The sequence below is a fragment of the Struthio camelus genome, chromosome 14 (assembly GCF_040807025.1).
Source record: "Struthio camelus isolate bStrCam1 chromosome 14, bStrCam1.hap1, whole genome shotgun sequence".
NCBI lineage: Eukaryota > Metazoa > Chordata > Aves > Struthioniformes > Struthionidae > Struthio > Struthio camelus.
Window position 1 is genome coordinate 12,557,067 of NC_090955.1, and position 26,595 is coordinate 12,583,661.

The 26,595-nt window shown below is 39.5% G+C and overlaps 1 protein-coding gene across 4 annotated transcripts in view; it reads left to right on the forward strand.

Moving 5' to 3' along the window:
• Positions 1–26,595, forward strand: part of ATXN7 (ataxin 7) — an 89,275-nt gene that overhangs the window by 20,498 nt on the left and 42,182 nt on the right. Inside the window, exons 1-4 of one of the 4 annotated variants that reach the window (XM_068960310.1) lie at positions 1,525–1,633; positions 1,786–2,112; positions 2,756–2,824; positions 25,477–25,581. In XM_068960310.1, coding sequence (XP_068816411.1) covers positions 1,797–2,112; positions 2,756–2,824; positions 25,477–25,581 — 490 coding nt within the window. In that variant the 5' untranslated portion in view covers positions 1,525–1,633; positions 1,786–1,796. Of the gene's footprint in view, positions 1–1,524; positions 1,634–1,785; positions 2,113–2,755; positions 2,825–17,884; positions 17,906–25,476; positions 25,582–26,595 lie in introns of those variants that run through there. The other 3 variants (XM_068960308.1, XM_068960311.1, XM_068960312.1) reach the window with 3 other exon arrangements.

Below are 26,595 nucleotides of genomic sequence, written 5' to 3' on the forward strand. Positions count from 1 at the left end.
CAGAAGTCATTATTGCTGTCTTTATCTAAAGCTCATGTTGTTCGCCTTTTTTTTTTTTTTAGGAATTAAATTAGACTTATGGTAATCGAGAGAGGAAAAAAATACCGCTCAGTATTCTGTGTTAGGTTCGTAGTTTTACAAGATACGTTCTGATTATGACATAAATATATCAGTTGGGTGGAAGACTGAATCTATTTTCATAATCATATCCTATCCTATCCCATCTGACTGCTGTCTAATAGACTTACATTTTTGAATCTTCTATATGCATAATTTGGAAAAGGAAGATCTTGTGAGGGAGTTCCACGCGTTCCCAGTTCTATTTCAATGGAAATAGAGTGATGTATACCTAAGCCTGCATGTACACCTTGGCAGCATGGGGATGGGACAGTCTAAACAGTTGACTTGTTTACTATTTTGAATTTTGCTGTCTATTTTTGCAAATGTGTGTGTGTGTGATCTGTAACCGTCTGTGGGTAGCTCTGCTGAAGGCTTGAGCCCCACAGTCCTAAGCTTATGCAGAGGTCATGCTCATATGCCTGCCCACAGCGAAGACTGGACCAGAATTACATACAGCTTTAGCTGCTCACTGAGGGTAAAATACCTGACAGTGGCATTAAGTAGGGACAGAAATCTCTGCAGAGCAGGGCCTTCCGCAGGGCCTGTGAATTTAATTTGACATTGCTACTTGAACATTGGAGAGAAAATCCTGTAATTAAAAAGTCTGGTTTTGGAGTGAGTTTACGTACAAACCTTGATTTTGCAAAACTTAATAACTTTGTTATTAACAGTTTTCAGACACGAAAGTATTTTTACCAATATTTATCCCTTTTAATACTGCTTAATGTCATCCCTAAGTGTAGGCAAGAAAGGATAGTGCCTGAAAGGAAATGTGGAATTACGATCACAAAATATGTGAAAATCAGGTTATGAATATAAGGAAGGCGGTGGGGGGGTGTGGCAGAGGGAGGGAGGTCTCCAAAAATAAAACTGGTGGAAACAGAGTGAAATGGACTTAGTCACATTCTTTGGCCTGGGCAGTGGGAGTCATGTACAAAGCGAAAATTACCCCGCTGCCACGGCCCGAGCGTGAACGTCGCTGGCTGTTCTTCAGGGTTATTTTAAGCCGTTTTTATTAAAATTGCCCGTTAAGGATAGCCGCCTTGTTGCGCGGTGGGTCAGCGCGCTACCGCAGGTAGCTGCCCTAAGAAGAGGGAAGGAGTTGCCGCCCCCCTCTCCCGTTAGCGGGGCCGGGGCTCTCGCTCCGCGGCGGCGGGCAGGAGGCGCAGCGGCTGCGCGGGCGCGCAGCGCAGCGCAGCTCCGGCCGGCGCGGGGAAGCGGCCGCGCTGCGCGCCCTCGGAGCCGTCGCCCACTTCCTTCCGCCGCGCCCGCCCCTCCGAGGGAGCAGGGCGTGATGCGGCCGCGGCGGCGGTAGGGTGCGCGGCCGCGGCGCTGCGGCGAGGGGCGGCCTATGGAGCCGGGCGGCGCGGGGCCGGCGCCGTAGCCGTAGCCGTAGCCCTGCCCGCCGCCCCAGCAGCGCGGACGCGCACGCCGCACCGGCGCGGTGGAGCGGGGGGGGCGCGCTCCCGTGCAGAATGGGCGCCCGGTTCGCGCCCCCGGCGCCCCCGCGGAGGTGAGTCGGCGGCGGGCGCCCCGCGGGCAGCGCCGGGTTGGGGGTGGGGGGAGGAGGGCTGCGCGCCCGGCGGAGCGGAGCGGAGCGGAGCGGAGCCTCCTTAAAGCGCGGCGCCACCTTAAGCGCCGCTGACTTTTGTCGTTACATTGTAGCAGCGGAAAGAATGTCGGCGCGGGCCGCGGGTGACGTCAGAGGGGAGCAGCGCAGAGCGGCGGCCAGGCAGCGGCAGCGGCGGCCCCGGCCCGGCGAGGGCGGAGGCGGCGGAGGAGGAGGCGGCGGCGGCGGCGGAGGAGGAGGCGGTGCCGGCGGAGGAGGCGGAGGCGGAGGAGGAGGAGGAGGAGGGAGCGGCGCCGGCCCCTCCGCCACCGCAGCGGCAATGGCGGCCGTCGGGGAGCGCAGGTCCCTGCCCAGCCCGGAGGCGATGCTGGGGCAGCCCTGGAGCCACTGGGTCGATGCTGCTAAACTTCACGGGAACGACGGTGAGCGCCCCCCGCCCCGGCCCCCGCCCGCTCCCCGCCGGCCCGGCCCCGCGGCGGCCGGCGGCGCCCCAGGCGCGGCCCCGCCGCTCCGGAAGCGCCCGGGCGCGTCGCCTCCGCGCCCGCGGGACGCCGCCGCCAGGGGCCGGGCTGCGGGCGGCGCTGCCCGGCCCGGCCCGGCCCGCAGCCCAGCCCGGCTCGGCTCGGAGCGGGGAGGCGGCGGCGGCGCGGAGGGTGGGCAGCGCCTGCCCCAGTTCCTGTAGCGCTGCGTGCGCGGCTGGGCGGTCCGCCGAGCCCCCTGCGGCCAGCCCCGCTTCCTCGAGTGCGGCGCGGGCGCGGGAGGGGGAAGTTTGTGCTCCAGGTGAGGCACGGCCGCCTCTGACAGCTGCCTGCGGGAGCTCGGCCGGCCGCCGTGGGAGCGCGCACCCCGGCTCCGCGGTGCGGGGCGGCCCGTTCGCTCTTTGCGAACCGCGCTGTGGTTCCTGCGGCAGCGAGAGGCGCCTGTGTGCGCGTCCTGTGCGGGTTTTGTTTGAGCAGGGGAATGGGTTACCGATCAGTAGCAGGGCGGTCAGCTCCACAATGTAATTGCGGTATAGATTGAGATCTTGTTCCTTTTCTTTTTCTTTTTTTTTTTTTTGGCATTTAGGAACAGCATTAGAAGAAAGTTTCAAGGAATACGGGAGAAATCGAGAAGCGATGCGACTTTGCCGAGAAGGTGAGTGCGATTCGTTCTTGAAGAAAAGTGCATGGAGAAGTTTTCCTACTTGTAATTAGTTGCTAGAGGACATCCATGGGAAAGAGAAAGGAAGCTTATCTTCAACCCCATCATTTTGGATTTGGGACTTATGGCCTATCAGTGAGTTGATGTTATTAGCGTTATTGTTAAATTAATATCTAATCAAAGCTGCAATATTAAACTTGGGTTACTTACTGAAGTATGTTTACCATGTTTCTAGTTGGATAGTTCGTTGGTCCTAAATAATCCTAAGGAAGTGGTCTGTGTGACCAGCACTAATAATTTCTTCTCTTGAACCCAAATATTTTGGTTCTGCGTCAGTATTTGAACACTGATCTCTGTTTCTCTGTCATGTTGTTGTGTTGTGCTTATTTCTTAATGTACTGCTATATGCTCTGACTAGCAAAAGCATGTTAAAACAGCCTGTTTTTTATTTTTTTCAATAGCAAAAATGCTATTTGAAGTCATAGCCAAACGACGGATGAAACCTATAAATTACTGGTAACTTTGTAATATGGAGTGGAGAAAACAGTAATGAGTCTGATTTGGATGATTAATTTTTTCCCCCCTTCCAATTTAATGGCTGTTTAATAACAGAGAAGTGTTCTAAAACTTTCTTAATAGCGTTGATATCAGTGCAGTTCTATCAGACTTACTGAAAATTATACCATAGAATAGTCCTCATAGTTTTAAATACTAGATCAGTTAGACCAGAATCATTTATGTGATACTGTTAAAAGTGGAAGACAGAGTTCATAAACTTTGTTTATGATCACAAAAAACAGGGCTTGCCAGGGACCTTAGGAGATTATCTGATTCAGCACTTCTCTACTTGTGAACTAGAAACAGCAAATGCAAATTAAAGCAAGTGGACATGGACTAGTAAGATTGGGAAGCACTGATCTATTTTGAGGCTGAATCAAAATGTGTATGTGTTGTAGGATTCCTAGTATTTCTACAGTATTTTTAAAAAAAAAAAAAACCCAGGCAAACAGTTTTTGGGACCAGAATCAATAGTTACTGACCTGTAAGAGAGATGCCGCGGAATGCTGTGCTGTGGTATTCAGAAAGACACGCATCATTTTGCCACGTTCTAAATATATGTAAAAGTTCTTCGGCATTTTAAAAATTGCTATGTTATGTTATTGTCCAGTCTAAATCTGTGTTGGATGTTTTATTTATCTTTCTGAATAGACAAATCATTCAAAAGTTAAAACACCATTTATAACAGTGACAGAACTATTACGTATTGTGCTATGGAGACATCAGAAAGTATACGAGTTAGATACGTAAAGATTTTGCTAATAAGGATTTTCAAACATGTTCTTTTTTATTCCTAACTCTTAAAATGCAACCATCTAAGGTTTCCAGATTTTTAAAGATTAGCTGTCAGGGTGAAGAATAATCTTTATTTCACTGAAGACAGATCAGGAAACTTTTTCTGCATAGACTGACCACTGAGATGCTGCTTTTCTCTGTTGAGTCCAGCCGTGTGAATGATTTGTAAGATTAGGACCTACCTGAAGAAAATTCATGAAATACTTTGAGAATTAAACTGAAGCCTAGTAGCTTTGTCAGGGTTCCAAAAGTCTTATTTATTTTGGTTGCGGTATGACATTTGAATCGGACACTAACTTAACATACATCTATAGTAGGTCTATAAGGAACTCGGCCTACAAAATAAAGGCAAAAAAAGTAGTCTTGATAAAGTTTGCACTTAAAAAAACCTAGAGGAGCAGTGAAATGTGCCAGCCTATATATATAAACATATATTTATATATATATGTATGTATGTCTACAGTGTTATCAAGTAAGACTTAAGTAAGACTTAAGAGAAGTCTTATCAAGTAAGACTTAAGAGAACAGTGTAACTGATCCTTTTGTCCAGGAAGAGTTTTGCATTCAAAACTGAGAAACAAACATTTATTAAATAATTGGACTCTATAAACAGTGGATTTTAACACAGAAAATAGGAAACAAAAGTATAAGTTTTGCCAAATCAATTCTACTCAAGATTTTTATCGTAGTACCATACATTATATTGAAATTGGTGAACTACCCAACTCGTCGTTTAAGAAAGTTCTTCATCCACAGATAGACCTCTCTAATTCAACTCCCAGACTTCGCAAAAGGATTTCAAGGTTATTTGGGCTAACTTAACCGTGTATTTCAACTCTCACAGTTTGCGTGAAAGAATTAAATATCCCTGACCTGGAAGGGGGAGAACTAGTGAACGCAGCATCACAGTCCACTTGTGAGAATTGGGTTAAGCCCAGAAATTGTTCTTTTTATTTAACAGTTGACACCTTTTAGATCAGGCTCCCACCAGCCTGTGTACCTACTAGGTTATAGGTGCTTCCTTTTCCGCACGCTCTTTCTGTGCTCCAGATCTTCTCATGGAACAGCTTCAGCATCAGTCTGTCTGATGGTGAAAGATGAATTTCAACCTTTAAGGTGTTAGAGTCCTCATCTACTGAGGAGTGACTGTTCTCACCCTGTTAACGCTATATTAAGAAAAGGGTTAGCATTACCAGCTTCTCCTTTTGTTATGTTTTAAAGCAAAAGAATTATAGCTGGTGGTCTCCTTAAAGGAAAAAAGGACATAAATACATAATTTCAGGAGAATGTTTGTAAGCTTTGAATAAAGGCAGGATTTCAGACACGCCTCTGTAACTGGCATTTCCTATTTGCTAATCAGGCAGCTCTTCTCTTGGCACCCTGGTTGTTGTGGACCATGACGAGGCCTATGTCAGAGCCGCTAGTTCCGTGAAGGGATCAAGAAACTAAAATGAGTTTGTTCTCTCAGTTTTTTTTCTGTGTCTAACCTTACTTGGCATACCCAAGCTCACACTGAACTAAGAAATAGAAACTGAATTTAGGCTTCTCGGACTCCGGGCGTTTCTCGTCGTACTTCCCTGTTTGTTTTTCACCGCCCTACTGTGTTTTCTACTCTGCTAATCCAAAACATATAATTATTCCTGCTGAGATCCTTGAAGATCTTCACCAAAGTGAAGGAACTTAGTGGATGCTTTCCTATATGTTGCTTTTTAAGTCACTAACAGTCCATGCTGAGCTTTGATGTAGAAATTTGAACTGCAGGAATATGGTATGGGCCTGAGATACTTGACTTACTTTCAGTGTGAAAAACCCCTTGCATACGGGAATGAGAAATGGGCATTGTTCAACATGGGAAAATTTACATTTTAAAGTACCCTTTAAAATGTACTTTGTCTTTATGCACTGAAGTCTTCTTGTGTCAAACAGTGCTATCAATGGAAGACCATGTTAGAAGCAGTTGTACTTGAGTTACTTTCATATGTAGTTCATACGTTAGAATCTGTTCTAGTTCATCCAGTCATTTAATTACCTGCTGTTTATGAACCAACGAGAGGTTTGATTCTGCTACAACGTTTTTTTTCTATAATGAAGAAACTGTAGCGTGTTGCGTTATACTTTGTAAACGCATTTCAGAACAATAAGGCAGAAAATCTAGTCCCCTTCATTTATTTTTCTAATATTTTAAAATGCAGCTTTGCTGTAGTGCATCTTTCAAACTTGTTTGTGTGTCAGGAACATGTCACATTGAATACAGTCCATGTATTCACATATACTCAGTTCATCTTGCAGTAGATCTCAAAAGGACTTTGTGTCTATAGTATGTGATCTACTTTTGTTCAAAGTAAATGATTCTTAAGGTTAAACTTTGTTGTAATCAGTGCTTGAAAATTTTTTTTACCTCTAGCAAACAAGATGATTTTCAGGAGAATCTCACCAACTTCTCTAGAATTCCAGTTTGCTTTGTTTCTAGCCCATTATAGTTGTGACGATGATCTGGTAACAGAACTGTTTATAAGCACAGTTTGACAGGTTTCAACAGAATGAACTTGTGTCTTGCAAAATCTGATGGCAGGTTGGCTTATTTCAATCTGCAGATGTTTAGAGAAGCTGTGAGTAGAAATAGTAAGATGCCTGAGGCTAGTCACCAGGACTGGGGTCCCAAGAAACTCCAAACCAGTGCTCCCCATGCTAAATTTCTTGTTGCAACCACCTATTCTGTATATTGTTTTAAGTCCCCCAAATCCCCACAAACCTGAATTGGAGGGAGAGAGAGAGAGAGAGAGAGAAAGAAATAACATATTTGCTGTTAGGAAAGATGTTATCAATACCTTTCTATTAATATTCGTTAACGTGTGAAACCCTATTGAAGTGGTTGAGGGGAAAAAATCTGTTAGATTATTACATTGACTCATAAAATAATTTTCAAATAAGTGAAATGATTTTTAAAAAAAGGCTAAGGAAGCTATAGCATCTTGGAATAGAAAATAAAACTGAGGAGGAGAGGAGTGATTTTGTTAGACAGGTTAAAATTGTTTGCATGTACATGTTTTTGGTAACGTATTCGGGGCCTGCTGATGAAACCTTAGGATCTCTTTACTAACACTTGAGCATCCTATTCCTACTGTTACACATATATAACCCTATTCCTTTTATGCCCTTTGAGAAGGGGATCCCTTGGTACCTCCTTCCACCAAGTGCTTCGCTGTTGGTGGTTACCTTAGTTTATAGATGACTGGCAACTAAGTATAAAGGAAGAATGGAGCATTTGTAACCCAGCTCTTGATCTGACTTATGTCATTAAAACATTGTTGAACTCTTATGTCATGGCTAAGAAGAGGTCTTGGCCACGTTTATATATATAATCTGTGAAGTCTGCCAGTGGATTTGTTTTAGCTGTTTGAACTTGGTGCTTAGCAGAATCCTGAGGAAATTTCTGACTTCCCTGTGTATGTAACTGAGCTATTTCAGTTGAAAAGGTCCATTCAGCGGTTGTGTAGGGAGGTGCAGAGGAGACAATTGCTTTGTCTTAGGTTGAGGTTAGTTCATCAGTGTTTGCTGATGCGCTGGGTATGCTTGGGGGTGTTGCAGATCAGATCAGAACTGATGCTGGCTGTACGGTCTTGCAGCATGGTGACAGTGTTACAGCGTTTAGACTGTACTGGTCTTAAAGAAGTGTTGGTTTTGTGTTTTTTTTTTTTTTTTTTTTTGGCAAGTGCAAATAGTCTTTTTTTGCTAGCTCTTATCTTCGGCTGCATATTAGGCAGCTTCAGAAAATACTCTTGAAGACTTTCTTACCTGAGGAATCTATCATGAGAGCAGATAGGAACAAATTCTATTTAGCATCTTGTCACCTGATAGCAGTTGAACTTCTGGTTGTAGACAGTTAATATGTCCTAAAAAACAAAAAAGAGCCAAAAAACCCAACCTCTTATACTTTGAAGGCATTGAGCAGAAGCTTTGAGATTCGATTAATAGCAATATACTTTGATGTAATGGAAGTTGCCAGTGCCGTGCTATGCAATGAACTCTATTCTTCTTAAGGCCGTGCTAGAAAGGGTTGAGCATCGGTTTCCAGGACCGGGAGGCCTCACAACAACCATCTTCACATAGACACAAAGGTCTAGAGTTTTCCTAGTAGCAATTTTAATAAATAATTAAAGCATTGGTGAAACTTTTGTTGCAATATTAAGTTGTACTTACAAGTAAGAGACAGCATCTTATTTCAAATTTAAATTTGTTTTTATTCAGCCTGTAGAGGTGCTCAGCTGAGTTGATTTTTGTTGTGTTAAATCATGTCAAAGAGGCTTAGAGGGCTCTATAGTCCTTGACTGCCTGCAAATACACTGTAAGAATTTTTAATAGATTGCAATAAATATTTTAAAGTAGCAACGTGAAGTGCCACACTTATTTTTTTGACATTCTGCATAGCTGTTCTCAGTATACAGTCAGATAAAACTCCTCATCGTTTCATTGCCTATTAATTGGCTATGTACACAAAATACTTTAAGGATTTGTGGACTGGTTATCATGAAACAGTTCGAAGGAGATTTTGAAAACGCATTGACTTGCTTAAGAAAATTGTAGAGTTTGTATGAAATAAATTGAAAAATACGGAATTTGAAGGGTGCCACTTCTGAGATTATTTGCAGGGACTGGCCTCCCCTCCCCTCTTTTTTTCCTTCATGTTATTTTTCACTTAAATCCAAGTTCTATTTACAATATTTAATTATTTCTGGTGAGATGAGTCACATGTTATAAATAGAATATTGTGATGTTAGACTGCAAGTTAGAACTGTGTCATCTTTTATGTTTTAAAGATACTTTGCAGGTTTTGGATATTACCATAGTATTAGTCTGATATTGCAAGGCACTGAGCACTTTCACTGCAAATGTGGCTACAGAGCTACCTCAATCTAATGCATATTATCAGCAGGAAACAAGAATTTAAAAAAAAAAATCCTTTAAAATACTTGTCTGTACACATACATAACAGCCAAGAATTCACTGTTATCTAACAGTTCTTAAAGTGGTATGTATGATTGGCTAGGTTATCCCTATGCAGAAGAGGTGATGTCTAGATAGTGCTTCATAAATATTGATTGTTTTTTTATAGTTTCTGTTGAATACTTAACAACAAGAACGATACGACGAGTATTATATTGAAATATGTTTTTCACACAACAGTTGATAATACCTAAGTAGAGCAGGAAAAGACAAAAAGGCTTAATGAAGGGTACTTTTAAATTGGGTTAAGAGGATGTAGATTACATTCCATAAGGTAACTATTTTAAAAGTAGTTTCCTTCTTTGCAGTGGATCTAGAAAGGCGAACGCACAGTTCTTTTTTTCATACCTTTTCTGACCATGCCTGCTCTAGGTCTATAATGGCTGAATGTTGGCTGGGGTTAGATGTCATCTCTTATGATTTGTTAGACGGAAAAGATGTCATCTTTCACAAATCACGACAGCACTTGATTTGTAATTTCATATTCTAAGCAGTCTATGTGATGCTAAAAATTACTTCTCTTCCCTTTGAATTCCCTTCTCCAGAATCTTCGTTAAAAGTATAGCGGAGAGCAGTAGCAAGAGCGTAAAAGCGGTTGGCATGGAAGGTACATGGAGGGTATTGAAATTGGTGTACCTGATTGAAGGCTTTCTGCAGTCTAGTTAACCTGTGCTGGTGAAGGTTACGTTGCATTGTGAGCTAGGATTGACCGTGTTTAAGGCGGTGGTTCTCAAACGGTTTCTCATTGTAAGCCAGATGACCCCAGATGCTAACTGGAATGACCTCGTTGGCTTTTGGACAAGCAAATCGCACACCTTCCCCGCCATCGCTTAGAGCTGTAATCAGTGGCTTTGGACTGGTCACTTTGGTGGCAGTATTGTAGGTTATTGGCTCAAGTGGATTAGAAACGCTCAATTATTTGTGTGTAAATTCTGCTTGTCAGCCTTTGTGGAGTAAGCTATTCTGTAGTAACCTGTTTTCTCATGAGAAAGGTCATTTATTTGCAAGCGCTTTTAAAAGCCTCCCTCTCCCCACTCTGGTTGCAGTTCTTGATAGCTTCAGCATTGCACATAGGCAAACTCTATTGACAATAAAAGGTGAAAGGGATAATTCATTATGCCTCCCTTCTCTTCTGGTGGAGAATAAGTCAGAAAACTTACACAGTGCTCTTGAACTGCTTTTCTGTGGATAAACAGGACTTTACTTGCACCTTTTACCAGCTATGTCTGTATTGTAATAGGAAATGCAAATTTTTTTAATGACGCTCTGAAAAATGTATACAAACCAGCACAGTGCAAAAATCCAGTATGTAGCAGCTTTGATGTTGTAAGTCCATGTTGTACACTTTTTTTTCTTAAATCTAGAGCTCACACAGCTTTATATGTAAGAAAACTTGTTGGACTCCTTCACTCACTAGTGTGGTTGACCAGGAATCCTGTATCAGCCTTCACTAAAATGAGGATTAGAAGCTTTAATGAGTTAAATTTGGAGAGTAAATAATACACTTAATACACAGGAAATCCTATGTATTTCTTTAACATTTTATTTTATCCTTTGTGGATTCAGTTTGAGGTCTATGTTTTTTATTTATTTATTTTTTTATTGACTGCATAAGCTCTGTAGTAGATACTGTCAGTGTGAAAATTGGAGTTCTGCCAGTTTATGAAGTGGTATCTGGGGATGTGAGGTCTTGTCATGAGCCACTGAAGTCAGCAAGAGTTTTCCCTGTAACTTGAGCAAGCACCCAGGAGCAGCTCACGGGGCTCCACAGGCAGGACAGTTTGGGTCCGTAGGACAGCCACATTCGGCAGAACTCTGTGATCAAACAACCAGCAGAGAAATGCTAGGCTATGCAAACATTTTAATTGTCAGTCCCTAGGTATTCTAGCCATTGCTTTGTCCAAGTGTAGGTAGCCTAAATGACACCCTCGAGGTATTGTTTCAGGCTAAAATACAGTAACAAAACCTGTATCAATTTACACTTAGGGTATGGTTCCGTGGTTCCCCCCCACCCCGCAGTGGCAGGCTGAGCAGCCCCTCCATCTCTGCCGAATGAAGCATTTGTGAAATAATGGTTGCATTGCAACTTTAAAGGTGTTTTCGTGAAACAGGTTGATGGTTGTTTAAAGAAAAAAATTAGATTTTCCAGCATGGATTTGGTTTGAGACTCCTAGAATTCACTGGGCCATACTTGATTATGTATCTTTTCAGAGCGAATCTTACCTGATTTTCCATGACCACCTACGTGATTTTATAATATAGTACATCTTATATCTTTGTTGTCTTTAGAGTGTGAAAGATGTTATATCGGTAAGTAACTCTGATATAAATCAGGATCGGTGGTAACTTATAAATGTATTGTGCAAAATAGACAGCATGTAAAAATTAGTTTACACTATTTAAAGTATTAGCCATTCTTTGACTGAGATTCCCAAGGCAGTTCACGGTAGCTTTCTGAACTGGTGAGGCGACCATTTGAATCTAGGTTACCCTGTTGAGGAAGGGTCATATTATGATTTGTATTTATCTTTTATAGCAGGGCTGTTGCAAATGCTACCAAAAGGAAAATGTTAAATTAATCTATTTCATTCCTGCCCAATTAAGATGACTCTTGAAATGCATTAAAGCAGTTTGCTTACCTCTTGCAATTAGAAGGCTTTGCTGGGCTTTCATGTGTTGTATCATGATCCAAAAAATAAAATATTGCAATGAGTTCTGTATAAGGAATATAATTTGAGGTTTTCTTTGGATGTTTCCTTTAGCTAATTTGTTTTTTAGAATGTATAATCTGGGTTTGAAGGCATATGTTCCTCTCTGCTGAGAGAGATTGAAGTCATCCTGTTCTCACTAAATGGAAATATTTGAGAGGAAGGGCTTAAATGAATTTTCTGGTAGGTTGTGTTTACTTCATAAAAGTACTTTCAAGGTGAATTTCAGAAAGCAATTTCATTTTTCATTTCTGTGTAAGTTGTGCTTACCCGCAGCAGCCCGTCTAGAAATCATGCTTGTTAAGGAGCTTCTGTTCCATATGGTAGTTCAGAATTTATAGAGGAGAAATTTTGAGCCAAATTCAGTATGTCTGTCTTGCCTACCAAACTTATATAAGCCTAGATTAGAATAATACACGGAAATTTTTGTCCTAAATGCTTTGTGTGTGTGTGTGTGTGTGGTTAAATTATTGAGGAGGAACTTTTATCACCAATTGCATTATGGGACTCTAGGGGGAATGTTGGTATCTAAACTATACCTGATACAGTTTTGATAATGTCTTGTACGTAGGCTAGGTAGAGCTCTCTCCTTATCTGTTGTTCCTTCTGTGGAAACTGCCTCAGTAGCCAACTGACTTAGCCTGCTTTGTCTGCCTAGTTCAACACTGCTGCTTGAAAGGGGTTTTTGGAGGAGAAGCCCAAAACGCACAGGGCTTTGGCTGGGAAGTTTCCTTCTGATTGTACATGAATATCACTTTATGTCCCAAAACGTAGGGGCATAGACCGCTGTGTCCTTTGCTAGAATAAAGCTTGCAAGTCTCTTCGGTTGTTCTTATGGTCTGTATCTAATGATCTGTAGTGTAGGCTTGATAGCCTTGGAGATAAGAATGCTATTTTTATCCACGCGGTAGGTAGAGTGCAGGAGAAGAGAGTAAAACCTTCACAGTACATTGTCAGTGTGTCTCATCTGAGGCTTGTTTACAGCTTCTTGGCATGAAAAGGCGCTCTCTCCACAGCAGTTCAGTCCTCTGCCGTCCCGCGGACACTGCTGAAAGGGTGGCAGATAATTGGTACTGTGCAAAGGCCTGCGTACTGGAAAGCGGACCAAAACCATTGTCAGGGTAGATGGTGCTCCTCATAGTGAAATGCGGAGACATGGTGGTAAGATGCACGATCACAAGTTTTATCAATTGTTTAAAGATGTTCTTAAATCACACTGAAATTTCTCCTGCACTGCTGTGAATAGTGTTGGGAGACAGGACTCCAGGGGAAGCGCTGCGTCACTTGTCGTCGCAGTGATTCAGGGCGGCAGCGCTACCTTTGACAGGAGCATTTTTGGGGCGTCCGTGCTGTTACGGCGGCCAGCCGGTACGCTTTCTTGGTCTCCTTTGGCATCTTCCCCCGAGCGCTCAGCGCCGTTGCTGGAAGCAAAAGCTTTTGAGTAATTTCCAAACACCGAGCGGTGCATTGTGGGGCAGCGTGGGGAAGACTGGCTGAACGAGTTCGGCAGCAATGGCTTTGGCTCCCTGCCTACCCTGGAGAGGAGGCACCATTACAGTCTGCGGGTGGACGCGAGCTGGAGACCTCGGCCTCGCTCCTGAAACTCGGGCGCATGCGGCTGCTGTGTCTGGCAAAGAATCCGCTTTAGTTGTAAACCAAGGTTTTGTTATCCTAGATATGTTTGCAGTAGTTATCTTTTGTCTGCTGTAGAAAGGTGCATGTGTTATTTGTTTTCAGTGTACTGAAGGGTGGTAAACGCTACACGTTTGTTACGGTATCAAAGAATCCTGTTTACCTTTCAGTTTTACACTATATTATAAATCTTATTTACCGTTGTCATGCTGTTTAATCTAGGGGCAATTAACCAGTACTCTTAAATGTTTTTGCTGTGCCTTTTTTTTTAATAATTGCTCCGCATGTCCTCTGTAAGGGCTGCACTACAGATTGGGGCCTAGTTTTGTAGCGCGATGCGCCTGGGCCGCCAGGGCTCTGCCTGCCTGTATCTTACTGCAGGCTCCTATACCGAGTGTGTGTAATCTTCTTATATCTGCGTAAAGATGTTTTTCTCTGTCTTGCTGCTTGTGTAATCAGGTTTATTCTTATGTCCTTTTTTCACGCGAGATGGCACAAAATTTACATTTTTAGACCAATTCAGTACATTTTTACAGCAGTAGAGCATTTTGCTTGCTCTTAAAGCTGACCTACAAAAGGGAGAAAAGTTTCTATTCTTTTTCCTTGTGTATTTAGGCACATTCCTATGTATCTATACATCTTCCCCAGGTGTAACTAGAGGACTGGCGTACTACTGAGGAAGCTTACTCATCTGTTAGCTGCAGTGGGACCAGAGGAGAGAAGTATTCTTGGAAGTATCTGTCAGAAGTAGGAGTTAGACCAAACCAACAAAATCAGTATTTTATGTAGTCTGAATAACTTATTCTTTCCTTTCCATTTCATTTTGTTTTGTTGTTGGTATTACTATCTATGCCCATCACAAGTGGGCTAATGTTCTGGTTATGTATAGAGGCTCAGAGTGAGAAAGAGTGGAAAAATTACTTTGAAACGTGTCAGTCCCTTCAGATCTTCTGCAATTACAATGCAAGTTATTTTCATTTTTGAAAACATCTGAATTTAAAAATATTAAAAGTTGTAGTCTTTTCAAAGTATTTTTTCTTTTGTAACAAATACCATGTATTTTATGTATAACCTTCAAAGATGTAATTCTGAAAATTTTGTGAAGTAGATCTCCTAAAATAAGCAGGAGCACTCTGAGCAGTGAAGAAATACATATTGAAATGAGGATACCAGAGGGCTTATTGTAAAAGGTAGAAGACTGGCAAAAGCAAAAACTAAATTTGTTTCTTAGAAGATTTGAAATTTGGCCACAACTTTCACTTGGATAAAGAGCTTTTAGGCTGAACTGCATTAGTGTTGGAACACAAACGATCTGCAGTGGAATTATTGACTTTGTATTGTGAATGGGAAGCTTGATTTGCTTCAGTGTTTACCTATTTAGTTGAGGTTTGGAGAAGACAACTATATGTCAGAAGTCAATTAGTGCTAATTTAAAGCTTAACGCTTCAGAACGGAGAGAGTCCCTCTTGGAAAGGAAGTTATGACGACTGTAGCTCTGTACGTGCTGAAATATATTAGTTTTGTGAAGAAAGATTTGTGGCTTACCAGTTCCTTAACTAGATTATTGAAATATTCAGTCATCTTCATTTGTCTAGAAGTATGTAATTTCTAAGTTTAAAATCCTTTTTTAAATGCTGAAATTAAAATTAAGTATCACTAAATGTGTGTTGAAATATAAAATGAGAGGGTAAGCTCTTTTAATTTATTATGACAGCAAAAACATTGTTTTATTTTTCCACTCTTATCTTTTAATCTTACTAATTATCACAGTACTGTTGCAGTTTTTTGGCTAGAGGACATTTACATGCCTGCTGCTGTGCAACTTGCATTTTTTTTTTTTTAATATCCTATTGTATCAAATTAACAGTCAGTAAATGTGTAAAGCTAAAGGAATTTTAATGGAAAAACTAAAAGTGCTTGCCAGATTAAGAGGGATGCAGGCGTAAGTTGGTATTTGAAAATCAGCAAGTATCAGTTTCCTTACAGCTGTATTAGATGTAATTGAAACAGTCTTGTTTTATTTTTGAAGTGGATGTTCAAGCGTATGGAGAGTGGGAGTGGCAGGGGTGGGGTAGTTTTAGGCAATTAGATTGCCTAATAAAATAAAATACTGTATTAGAATTCAGTTGACAGGTCATCTGTAGGTTGTTGGTGTTGTGTGTATGGTTTTATTATTTTTATTTTTTTATGGGCTGATTTACTGCCTCAGGTATCGGGTGCATGATGTAAAATGTATGTACAGTATTCGTTGTACAAAGGTACATTGTCTTTGCGCAATTAAAGAATAGCGGCATGGTGCTATCCCACAAGAGTTGGGGCCCTGTTCAGCAGGGGCGCAGCCTTGAACAGTTAGTTAGGCACGAAGTCCAGCTGTACATGTGTGCTGTGTTACCTGATGATTTTTTTTAATACCAAGATTGCAAAAATGCCGTCGTGCGGAAGATGCATGACAATCTCTAGTCCTTATTTTTACTGGTTTTTGAAAAGTTCATATTGTTAAACATTAAATTGGCTCTGCTATTTCACTTTTTTGTTTACATTTTTTGATATTGTTATATATTGTTTTTTTCCCATCACAAAAGATATAGTAGCATTGTATTCCTCCAGTTCTCAGTTAATAAGAAGATGTATGAAGCTGTAAGTGGATAATTATTACTGCTCTACTTTCTCGGTTACTAAGTACCAAAATACAGCCAGCACCTAATTACACTGCTTTAATATGCCGTGGACAGTTACATAGGGAAAGATTGTAAATACTTTTATTGGAACATACATCCCAAAACTTTCCCTCAAAAGCATGCCTAGATAAGAGAAAGGAGAGGATGATGAGCTTGAAATGCATCGACAATTTGTAGTCATAATGTAGCAAAATGCTTTTGTGGCAGGGAACAGTTTTATGTAAACTGCAAGTTTAGATTTAAATAAAACGAATTTCCCTTTTTCCTACTGCAAAAGTACAGCTGTTACAAAATACACATGTACTGTATAGAAAAAAGGAGAGAAGTACAATAAACTGTTGATACTACAGTAATTAATAATAGTAGCATTCTTTGATGTATGTGATTTGAGATACAGTTTAAAATATGCTCTTTAATTGGGGCGAGGTTTATGACTAACTGCTTGACCAGAACGTTTTCCCCCGCGTAATAGACCGTGTTTTTCCACATAATAACTGAACTGTTTCTTTGTACCCTTTCATATAAAATTAGCCCTGATTTTAGTATTACCGTGTAAGCCTGAAGTCTTCTATTTCATGAATTCTATTTAATTTTTGTTACGGTTGGGCTTCTTAGTTATTTTAGGATTAAGTATGTAACTTTTTATGACAAAATCGTAAATACAAATTTGCCAGCTTCCGTGAAATATAGAGATGGCATTATGCCTAAAAAATTATGTATATTACCTAAACGTATGTTGTGCATGTTACCTAAAAATAATGTATGACTTGGAATGAAGATTTGTTACATGAAGAGTGATGACAAATCATATATTCAGCATTTATGTAATATTAATCATACAAATTGACTGGAGAAATTGAAAATATCTTCAACTCTGAAAACGAATTAATCGGTAAATGAGAATAATTTTTGCAGCTGACTAACTTCAAATTGCTGATGAAAACCTAATGTAACAATACAGTGTGTGGGGGAGACGTTCTCATCTGCTGAAGAGCTTTAAATACGCTAGTTGTGCTTCACTATGAAATTTATTAATCAGTCTTTCTAAAGACAATCTTTTGTAAACTTGCTCACTGAAAATTTGTATTATTCCATATAATAAGCTTAGAAAAACTGTTTATCAGTTTTGAAGTTTTGAATGAACAATTTGGCACATGTTTTCTGTTAGAATTTTTACAGGATTAATTGTTTGTAGCTGAATTCACATACAAAGAATTTAACTAAATACCTAGTAGATGTCTGCTATAATATGTGTTTTATATATAATTACAGGAACATTCAAATCTTAGGAGCCTAAAATTAGAACTCCCAGCTGTGCTCTAGGCTGCAGGTGCACGTGTGTATGACATGCTTCTCTTGGTATCTGCAGCTCTGTTTTTATCAGCAGGCAGGATGTAGAAATTTCCCAAGACTCTTAAATTTTGGAGAACAAGAGATGTAACAATTGTCAGTGTTGTGTCCTGCATCCTCGGAGGGGGGAAAAAAAAACTGCAGGGGAATTGTGGTGGTCATATGTTCATAACCTTGGAAAAGGACTGGTGTTTGGATTTGCTATTTGGTTATCCACAGAGGAGTTTTGCTTCCTGCTGTACGTGGCAAGCCTTCTTTTTGCTGGAGGTGGCATTGGAGGGGATGGTCTGGGTGATGGAATTTTGGAAATGCAGTATGATTGAATATTTGGAAAACCTGAGTGTTATAAGGTAGGTAGTCTTTACCCTTTAAAGTTTCACTATGCAAAATTCTGTCTTAAATCTGGGGAAACAAAATAAGAAGTTTTATATTAATTGATCCTCACAGAACTATATAGCTTGTATTCCTGTGAAAGAATGGACTGTCTCGACTTCCAAAAGCAGGCTGGAGAGAGAGGACTGTGCTATTAACGGTGAAGCACTGTAATATTAATAAAGATCTGTGACACTGATCAAATCTGGTAATCCAACTACTGTGCAGAGTTAAACTAGATAATGGGTTTTGGTCTTGAATTGAAAGTCATTTCTTTGAGCTTTTGAGTTCTGCGTGTTCTTAGCATTTTAATAAAATGATGTGTAATTGCTATATTTGTCGTAGTAGAAAATGCAGTAAAACACTTGATCAAGACTTCAGCTGCTTCTTCCTTCATTTTGCAAAGTCTAACCATCAATTCAAATATCTCCTCAACTAGTGGGGCTGTATGGGCAAAAAATCTAAGCTACATAAGAATGTACAGAGCAGTTAGCAAGAACTCCCAAAGATGAGTAATCTTGCAGAAAATACTTTGGCAGCAGCTCTTCCCTTAGAGCCTAAATGAAAAAACTTGCTTTCCCTTACTTTGTTTCAAAAGTAAATTTCTTTCAAATCTGAGTCAACATGAGTACAAACCTTGTGGGACAGACTTTAAAAAAAAAAAAAAAAGTTTGTGCATGTAAACTTGATAGTTTTATGTTCAGTTTGGTTATGGACATACTCTCTGCAAGCTCAAATTTGTTGTACTTGCACATGTGCATCAAATATTTGTGTTCTATTAATATGTAAGTGTTCTTTACTTGGAAATCTGCAAGCAAACCTCAAATATGTGTATCTTACTAGAATCTCTTATTTTTTTGTTTAAAACTTGTGTAAAATAGTCATTAAGCCCTCTGAAGATCATATGATTTTAGTTACTTATTTTGTTCACAGTATCTGTTTAGAAATACTCTTTTTTTATTATCATCTAGCATAGTACACAGTCAAAAAAAAAATTGCCAGTAGTATAAAATTCGTTTTGATAAGTACACAAAAACACATGTGTGTTCATGAATGATAAGCGACTGGATCTGCTTCTCAAGAATAGTTTGGAAAAATATTATTTAGAAAATAACAGTTGTGAAAAATTAAGTATGTGTATACAAAAAGTAAGTTTTAGGATGTTAACTAAGCTCACTTTTTTTTTTCCCCAACATTCCTATCAATTAGAAAAAGGGAATAGTTGACTTAGTGTTGACAGGAGCTTTAATTAAGATAACTTAGTGTGCCACTACAGTATATTTGTGTACATGCAGTATAATCCAGAGCGAAGTCTGTTGTACTACTACTCGTGTAGCAGTCTCGCTGCCCCAGAAGGTTTACGTCTCAGATCTTCTCCGCATCTGAAAATTACTGCTTATTGAGAACTGATGTCAGCGGTCGATCTGGCTGGACTCCTGTTGTACGGATTTCTTGGCAGAATTTCGCCTTTTTGGACTGGCTATGAGCTCTGTTAGTCTAGTTGTGACTGAGCACAACTTTGTTTGAAATCTGCTCTTGTTTGGTGTAGGCTCTTTCATCCGTTCCTAAATGTTGAGTTAGTCTCCTTTCTTCTCCTTCCTCGTGCCCCTCTCCCCCACATCGTGAGCTTTTAAAAACAGTAATTTGGGAGTTTGTATTTGCTTTCAGGTATCAGGAAATTGAGGCTTGCGTTCTGTACGACCATAAAAGGTAAAACAATAGAAATACTTGTAGCTCTTTAACAGGATCTGACAGCAGCTAGGGCAAGTGTCATAAGCCTTGTGGCAAACTGCAGGAGTTGGTACCATAACTTTTTTCCTTCAAGATGTCAAATATTTTTAAGTTACTGCACCTGTGTCTGAGTTGCGCTGCCACAAGTTGTTATTTTACTATCATGTTTTTTCTCCCCCTTTTGACCCGTTTTCAGATGTCAGTAGAGTTATGTTATCTTAAAGAAGATTTCTAATAAAAGCATGCCTTAAGAGGAAGAGGCCTACCATTTAAGTCAAGTTGAAACAGGATGTACTAACTTAATTTTTACCTTAGCATAAAGAAGGCCAATTCTGTTCTAGTAAGAAGAGAAAGTAAAATGAATACAGAGGAAACATATTCAAGATAGCTTTTGTGCACACTATTTAAACTTAGAAGCGCTGATCCATGAAGTAAATGGTTCAGGCCATTCAGATTTGGCTACGTTTCAAAGTAATGGTGCATATTTAAAATTTCTGTGTGTAATACCTCCAAAACAATTCCCTGATGGCTTACTGGAAAGCCTAGTAAATCAGTGAAAATTGGTCCATTTACTTCAAGGTAGACTTGGATCAGGCCTCAGTAAAAAGGTAAATTTTGTTGGGGGGGGGGTGGGGTTGTAAATATAATAGGGCGTTGTGTCTATTGTGAGAGGAAAGTCAATAATCTAGTGCATCCCATTTTAATGGTGATGCATCTAATACTGACTATAGTTGATTGCACTTCTGTAATATTTTTAATCAAGTTGATGTTGTGCTTGAGGCATTTTATGCTATGCTGTAGGGCGTCTGGATAGTCAAAATGTTTACTGTTCACATTGGGTATCAGCATGTGGAACGTCTATTGCTAAATTATACTAAATTGCAACTAATACATATATATTTATGATATATTAGACTCAGACTCTTAAAAATGCTCCTAATAAGCAAATGTTTGCCCTAGGAATATTTGCCCTCTGTATCAGGTATAGTCTATCTGAGAAATACTTATGCAGTACTTCTATGCATTCTTCTCACTTTTTTTTTTCCAACAAGTTTTCTGTTCTTCTGCCATGCCTCTAATACAGTTTGTTTTTTGCCCTTTCATTTCTTTCCTTTTTAGCTTTTGCTTTCTCTTCCTGTTTCACTTTTCGCTCTCATCTTGCTTTTTCAATTGTGGTAAGCAACTTCTGCAAAATAGGAAACTTGCATTTTGGTTTCTGAAAACAGCCAGAATTAGTCTGTCTTCCTGTAGTTTGTAATTTTGGACAGGATTTTAATCTTACTTTTTTTCTGCTACTTCATCCATGGCCGGTCTAGAAGGGATGTTTCCCTTACGAGAAGCTAGGATGGATGCACTGTACCATGGTTCCAGTCTAAAAAGGAACCTCTAGATTCATAGGAAATTTGATTAAATTTGTGGGGCAAAGAAGTAGCCAACAAAAAACATAGTGCAGCTGAGGTAATCACAGCATCTAGCGACTCAATAAAATGCAAGCAGCTAACCTTTTGTCTGACTGCATATTTTTGGCCTGTTTTATCTGTTCTTTTGTCTGTAATGTTAAGTCCTAGAATCAAGAGTACACAATTGCTTTTAATGTCCACAGGCATGAATTTCTGTAGTGTAACTGTGCTGAAAGAGAATGCTAAAAACACTAAGAAATTACTGGATGATTTATATGCTTCTCCATCCCTCAGAAGAGAAGATGGCAGCTCAGTTTGTGAAGGTTTTTCAGAGTGGATGTGCTCAGCTCCATGTTACTTGATGTAAGCTCTGTCAGATTGTCCAATACTTTTTTCCCCCTTTTTTCTTAGAAAATATGCTCTATTAGCCTTTCCCAAGCATAAAGCATTTGCCTTACAACATCCTTACTGCATACTCAACAAACAGCACAGCTAAAGTATCTCTGAATTACCTGTGACGCGTACTTGTTCTCCTCTTGATGAAGAGTACAGGAATATATCACTTAAAGTTGACTTTCTTTTTTAAACAATGTAGCTAAGTTACTTTTGAAAGGAAAAGTGAATTCTGTAAGTCACAGTGTTGAAAGGCTTACTATTATGGAGGTAAATGAAATCTATTTTTCTTTCTAATGTTAATAGAATTAATGTAACTAGCAGCTCTCACAACAGTGTTTGTGTATTGATACCACATAAATACTATGTGTATGGAAAAAACAGTTCGAAAGTTTGAGGTCTTGGTTTAAATTTTTAGTTTGACCTTGAAAAACATTCCCAGATGGAGGGAGTTAAATTAGCCCAGCTTTGAAAAGAGGAACATATGAATCACGGTTGCTAGGCTCTTCCACGAGAGGCATGGGCTTTACATTTACGGTTAAGTATTTCAAAAAGAAATCTTTAAACTCAGAGGAACAGTGCATTTGAAATGACACTGGTGAAATACTAGAAACTTCATTAGACTTTTAAATAGAGAATTTGCATGTCGCTAAATGAAATAGGTATAAAGTATTAGGCTTAAGTTCAGAAGCCTTGCAGTTGATATTCTTCCTTAAGGGTGTGTGGTGGGGGGACAGAAAACTGAAGCATCCCTCTCCTACGCTTCTGGAACGTATTTCATATCCAAATTATGTTAAACTATTTAGTATATTCTCTGATATTTACACAATATAATTTGCATCATATTCGTAACTGTTTCACATAGGAATTTTCCCCCTTAGAACACAGGAATAAAAATAAAATTTCCCTGAAACCTGCTTTCGCTCTGCTTGAGCAGAGCGACAGTGAAGCATGTTAAAGGCGTGGGCGTTCACTCGCCTGGAACTGCGACTCCCGATTGGGAAATAGAAATACACGTTCGGGTCTGAGCTCTTTTCCCGTCGCCTTTACTGATCTTGATTGGATCACAATCTTTAAAGTTTCAAACCCGTTTTGAAAGTTTAAGATTCAGATTTCTGTAGTAGCGTTATCAGTGCTTTTTGCCCACTCGTACCTAGCGTGTTACCCTCCGGCGCTGCTCTTGCTCATGCAGTGCTCAGCACAAGTAAGTGTTGCCAGTAAGTGTCACACAAAATAAGGGTTTTGATAATAGAAAAACAGTGCTTACTTTACCACCTATAAGAAAACAAAGGAGATGCGTTTAGGACTGTGACGTTTCATGGCTCAGTACCACGTTAGGTTCAGATGTACCGGGTAGATCGTTTGAGCTGATTTGCGTAATCTGGCTGGATTCTTGTGTATGGCTTCCTTTGAGATCACAGCTGTGAATCTGTGTGTGCAGCACATCTTTTTTTTTTTCTGTGTCAACTGGTTTTGCTTTTAGTCAGAGTGAGTGGTTCTTTATGAGTTTGTTTAATAGAGTATTTTGGCCTTGCTTTCTGTCGCTTACAGTTTTGATCTTAAAATTGTAAAGATTTGCTTCACAGTGTAAAGGGCACGGGTAACTTTTTCAGATTTCTTAGGAACGTAAATAAGAAAACATTTTTGTTTACAGCAGTTTCTATGAATTTGTTTCACTTGTGGTTTAAAAACAGCTCTGTATTTCCAGCAAATATTCGTTAAAGCGTACTTAAATAGAGCGAACGTGAGGTCTCAGACTAATGTCAAGGGGCGCTTTATCTCGCCAGGTAAATAGAAGTAGGCAATCCCTTTCTTGCGTTAGAGATTCCCCCCCCCCCCCCCCCCCCCAGCTTTCTGTAAAAAGTGGCTGAAAGTCTGAATTCTGTGTTGTCCCCAAAGGTGTGGGTGGGTATGTGCACAAGTCACAGGGTGTGGTTACAGCGGGGTTAAGTTTGTTGGATGTTAGGCAGGAGTCGGTAGTGGCTGGTGCCTGTGCTATCAGCAATGTAAATAGCAGGCGCTGCGCCCTGTTGTTGTCCCGCTCGTCCTGGGGCGCTAGGAGTCGAGTGGAAGCGCCCCTGGAGCATTTGCTTGCCCTATGGAAACCTGGTTATGGAGACAAATCCAAAGAGCTCCATCACGGACTACTAGCCGGTGACATACCAGTCTATGCTTTTTGTTTATTCTCTGAACCAGCTTACTATTAAATCACAGAAAGTAGATATTGAAAACTAAATATTTATCATGCGTAGCTGGTTTTTCCTAAGGTATATCTGCTTGGTTTTGCCTAGTTTACAGCAAGCTATATGCTTGAGGTCTGAAATTACCTCTTTTGAAAATATAAATACAAAAGCAAGACTCACGACTTTAATAAAGTGCAAAGCAATTTAAAATTTACTCATTTATTGTAAAATGAATTGCTTAAAAAGATGTCTGTAATTTAGATAAGTATTTATCACATCAAATTAAGTAATAGCTCTAATCTGTTGCAGCCACATCTGATGTCCTTGGTCATTATATTTGGGTTTATATAAGAGAATCTAGTTTCACCTATTATTATGGATATTGTATTTAATATTAATGTAGCATTAATAAGGTGTTTTGAAAACCTGGGATAGACCTTATTATTAAAAGGAAAGTAATTTAAATATTTTCCTCACAAAAAATTTAATTATAAAAGGGAGCTCTTAATCCTGGAAGCTGTTCTCTGTGGGCACGTTCTTTTTTCCTGTGTAGAAGCCTCCTGACTTGACTTTGTTTCTCAGTGATGACAGAGTTGCGGTGCTGTCGCTTATCTTGGATTATGTCGCGTTCGTTCCCGAGATACAGTCTACTCAAATTATTTAAAAGTTATTTTATATGTAATTGAGATTCTATTAATGAACAAAAATTATGTTTTAAGTAAGATGTAGCATGTTGTTTATTAAAAGTACACATCGACAAGTTAAGAACCGTAAAACAAAACTCAGGTCAATTATAACAGAGATAACTTAGTTTCTAAGTTAAATATATTTATTGTTAACATAGAAATCTATTGCTTGAGTATTCTTTTAAGAAAATAAATTTTCTTATGTCAGTTTTAAACCTGTAAATAGTGTTATAGATACCTTAGGCATGTGCCTTGGCAATAATGAATTTATATACTACTATATATTTACAGTTTCCTGTTTTTTTTTTTTTTTTTTTTTAAATCTTCTAATGACTGAATAACATTTTCAGTTCCATTATGCAATATACCTTTAAGATGTGTGGTAAATGCTGTATTTACTGCATCCACTGAGTCCTGGAGCATTTTTAACTGTTATATTGTACTCTTGAGAAACTGGTTTTCTTAAAAACAACATTGTAGAAACTAGTTTTTTTAGTAAAAGTCTGCAAGTATGTGTGTTATCTCTGAAATCCACACATGCTCTGACATACTGTTATCTCTCTATTTCTCTCTCTCTCTCTCTCTCTCTCTCTCTCTTTCTCTCTCTTATATAGCTGTTAAACAAATCTCTGGCAGCAGATGGCTGGAATATAATGCACGGTTAAACAAATAAAACCATTAGGCATGTAATACCTCCTGGTAAACAACTGTGCATTTAAAATGGTTAAAAAGTGTAAATAAAAAATAAACTTCATTTTAGAATTCATTTAATGAGATTGGAGTAAAATACAAACCCCTTTCAGACTACACAAAACATCTCTTACGTTGTGTTTGTAATTTGAAGTTAATCACTTTTTTTTTTTTATTACATTCTTGTATCTGGTATAGGGTAATCAGTCCTAAATCAGATTTCTAATAGATGTCTTCTACAAATAATCACTTATTTGACATTTATCTTTGAAGGAAGGTTTTTGCTTTTGTCATATTCTGACACAAAATTATCTGTTGCATTATATGCTCTTTTTTCGTATTTTCAAATTTTATACGTATGTATTAAAATTATAATTCAACGTGAGTATCATGGCTCTTTAATTAAATTGTTTTTCAATAATTGTCAGCCGCTGAGAGATATGCCATTTTGTCTTTTTGTTTTTAGATATGCCAATATTTGGTCTTTGCCCGGCTCATGATGATTTCTATTTGGTGATGTGTAACCACTGTAATCAGGTCGTAAAACCACAGGCATTTCAATCACATTATGGTAAGTGCTTAACTATTTTTAATAATTAAGGGTGAGGTTAAATCAGGATTAAGCCTGGCAATTTTTAAAAAAGTTGATGGTATGTAGATCATAATATTGGAAATAATGTCAAAGAGCATAACCTGTGTTTAATCATTTTATATATATAGTGATGCATTTATGCAAAGGTCTTGTTTCTGTGAATTTTTTTTAATATCTTACAGAAATACTGCCTCAGTACAGTTCCCGTTGGAGCTGGCCTGTATGTAGCGTATTTCACAGCCAGCGTGTGTAGTGTGTTTGTGTGTGCCATTTCTCATGCTTTAACGTGAGGTTCGGTTGCAGTGCGAACGGTGAGCTTGAGCTAAAAGCTGAACTTACAGGTTTTGTTGTGAAAGAGCAAAGAGCTTTCAAACATAGTACGCTTCCAAAGGAGCAGTAAGCTTATTTATTTTAAGAAGTATCAGTTTGTAGTTGTTTTAATGGTGAAATGATTTTGTATATAAACTGTACTAGGAAGCTCTTGTTGTGTTGGTTAGCGTTAGCCAGTGTTTATAGAGGCCTGAGAAAATGTGAAGTGCTATACAAGTTCAAGTGCTCTATTACTTCCTATAAAACGTATCTGACAGAGGTAGGCAGTTCTTTTCCTTGCTCCTCTTAAGACTGGAAATGAATCTCAGACAATTTCATATCAGTGTGAGGAAGCTTTTAGCATTTAGCTTTGTTTCTTGAGAAATTCAGGAGATGTTTTCAAACCAAGCACTAATACAAAAGATGGACAAAGCGTCTTTTGAACTAGTTCTTTCTCCCTCTGCGCGCACATACTTTTAAGTTTTCCCTTCCTCGTAGCCCAGTACACCTGCTGCTTGCCTCAGTGTTTACTAGGGTAGAAAGTGCTGAATATGCATGGGGAGCCGCCTCTTGTATTGGAATTTTTTTTTCCCTGTATCTTAAACACTCCTGCCTCTTGGCAAGAAAAGACATACTCGCTTCTGCTGCTTGCTAGAGACTGGAAAAGGGTCTTCCCATGCTGCG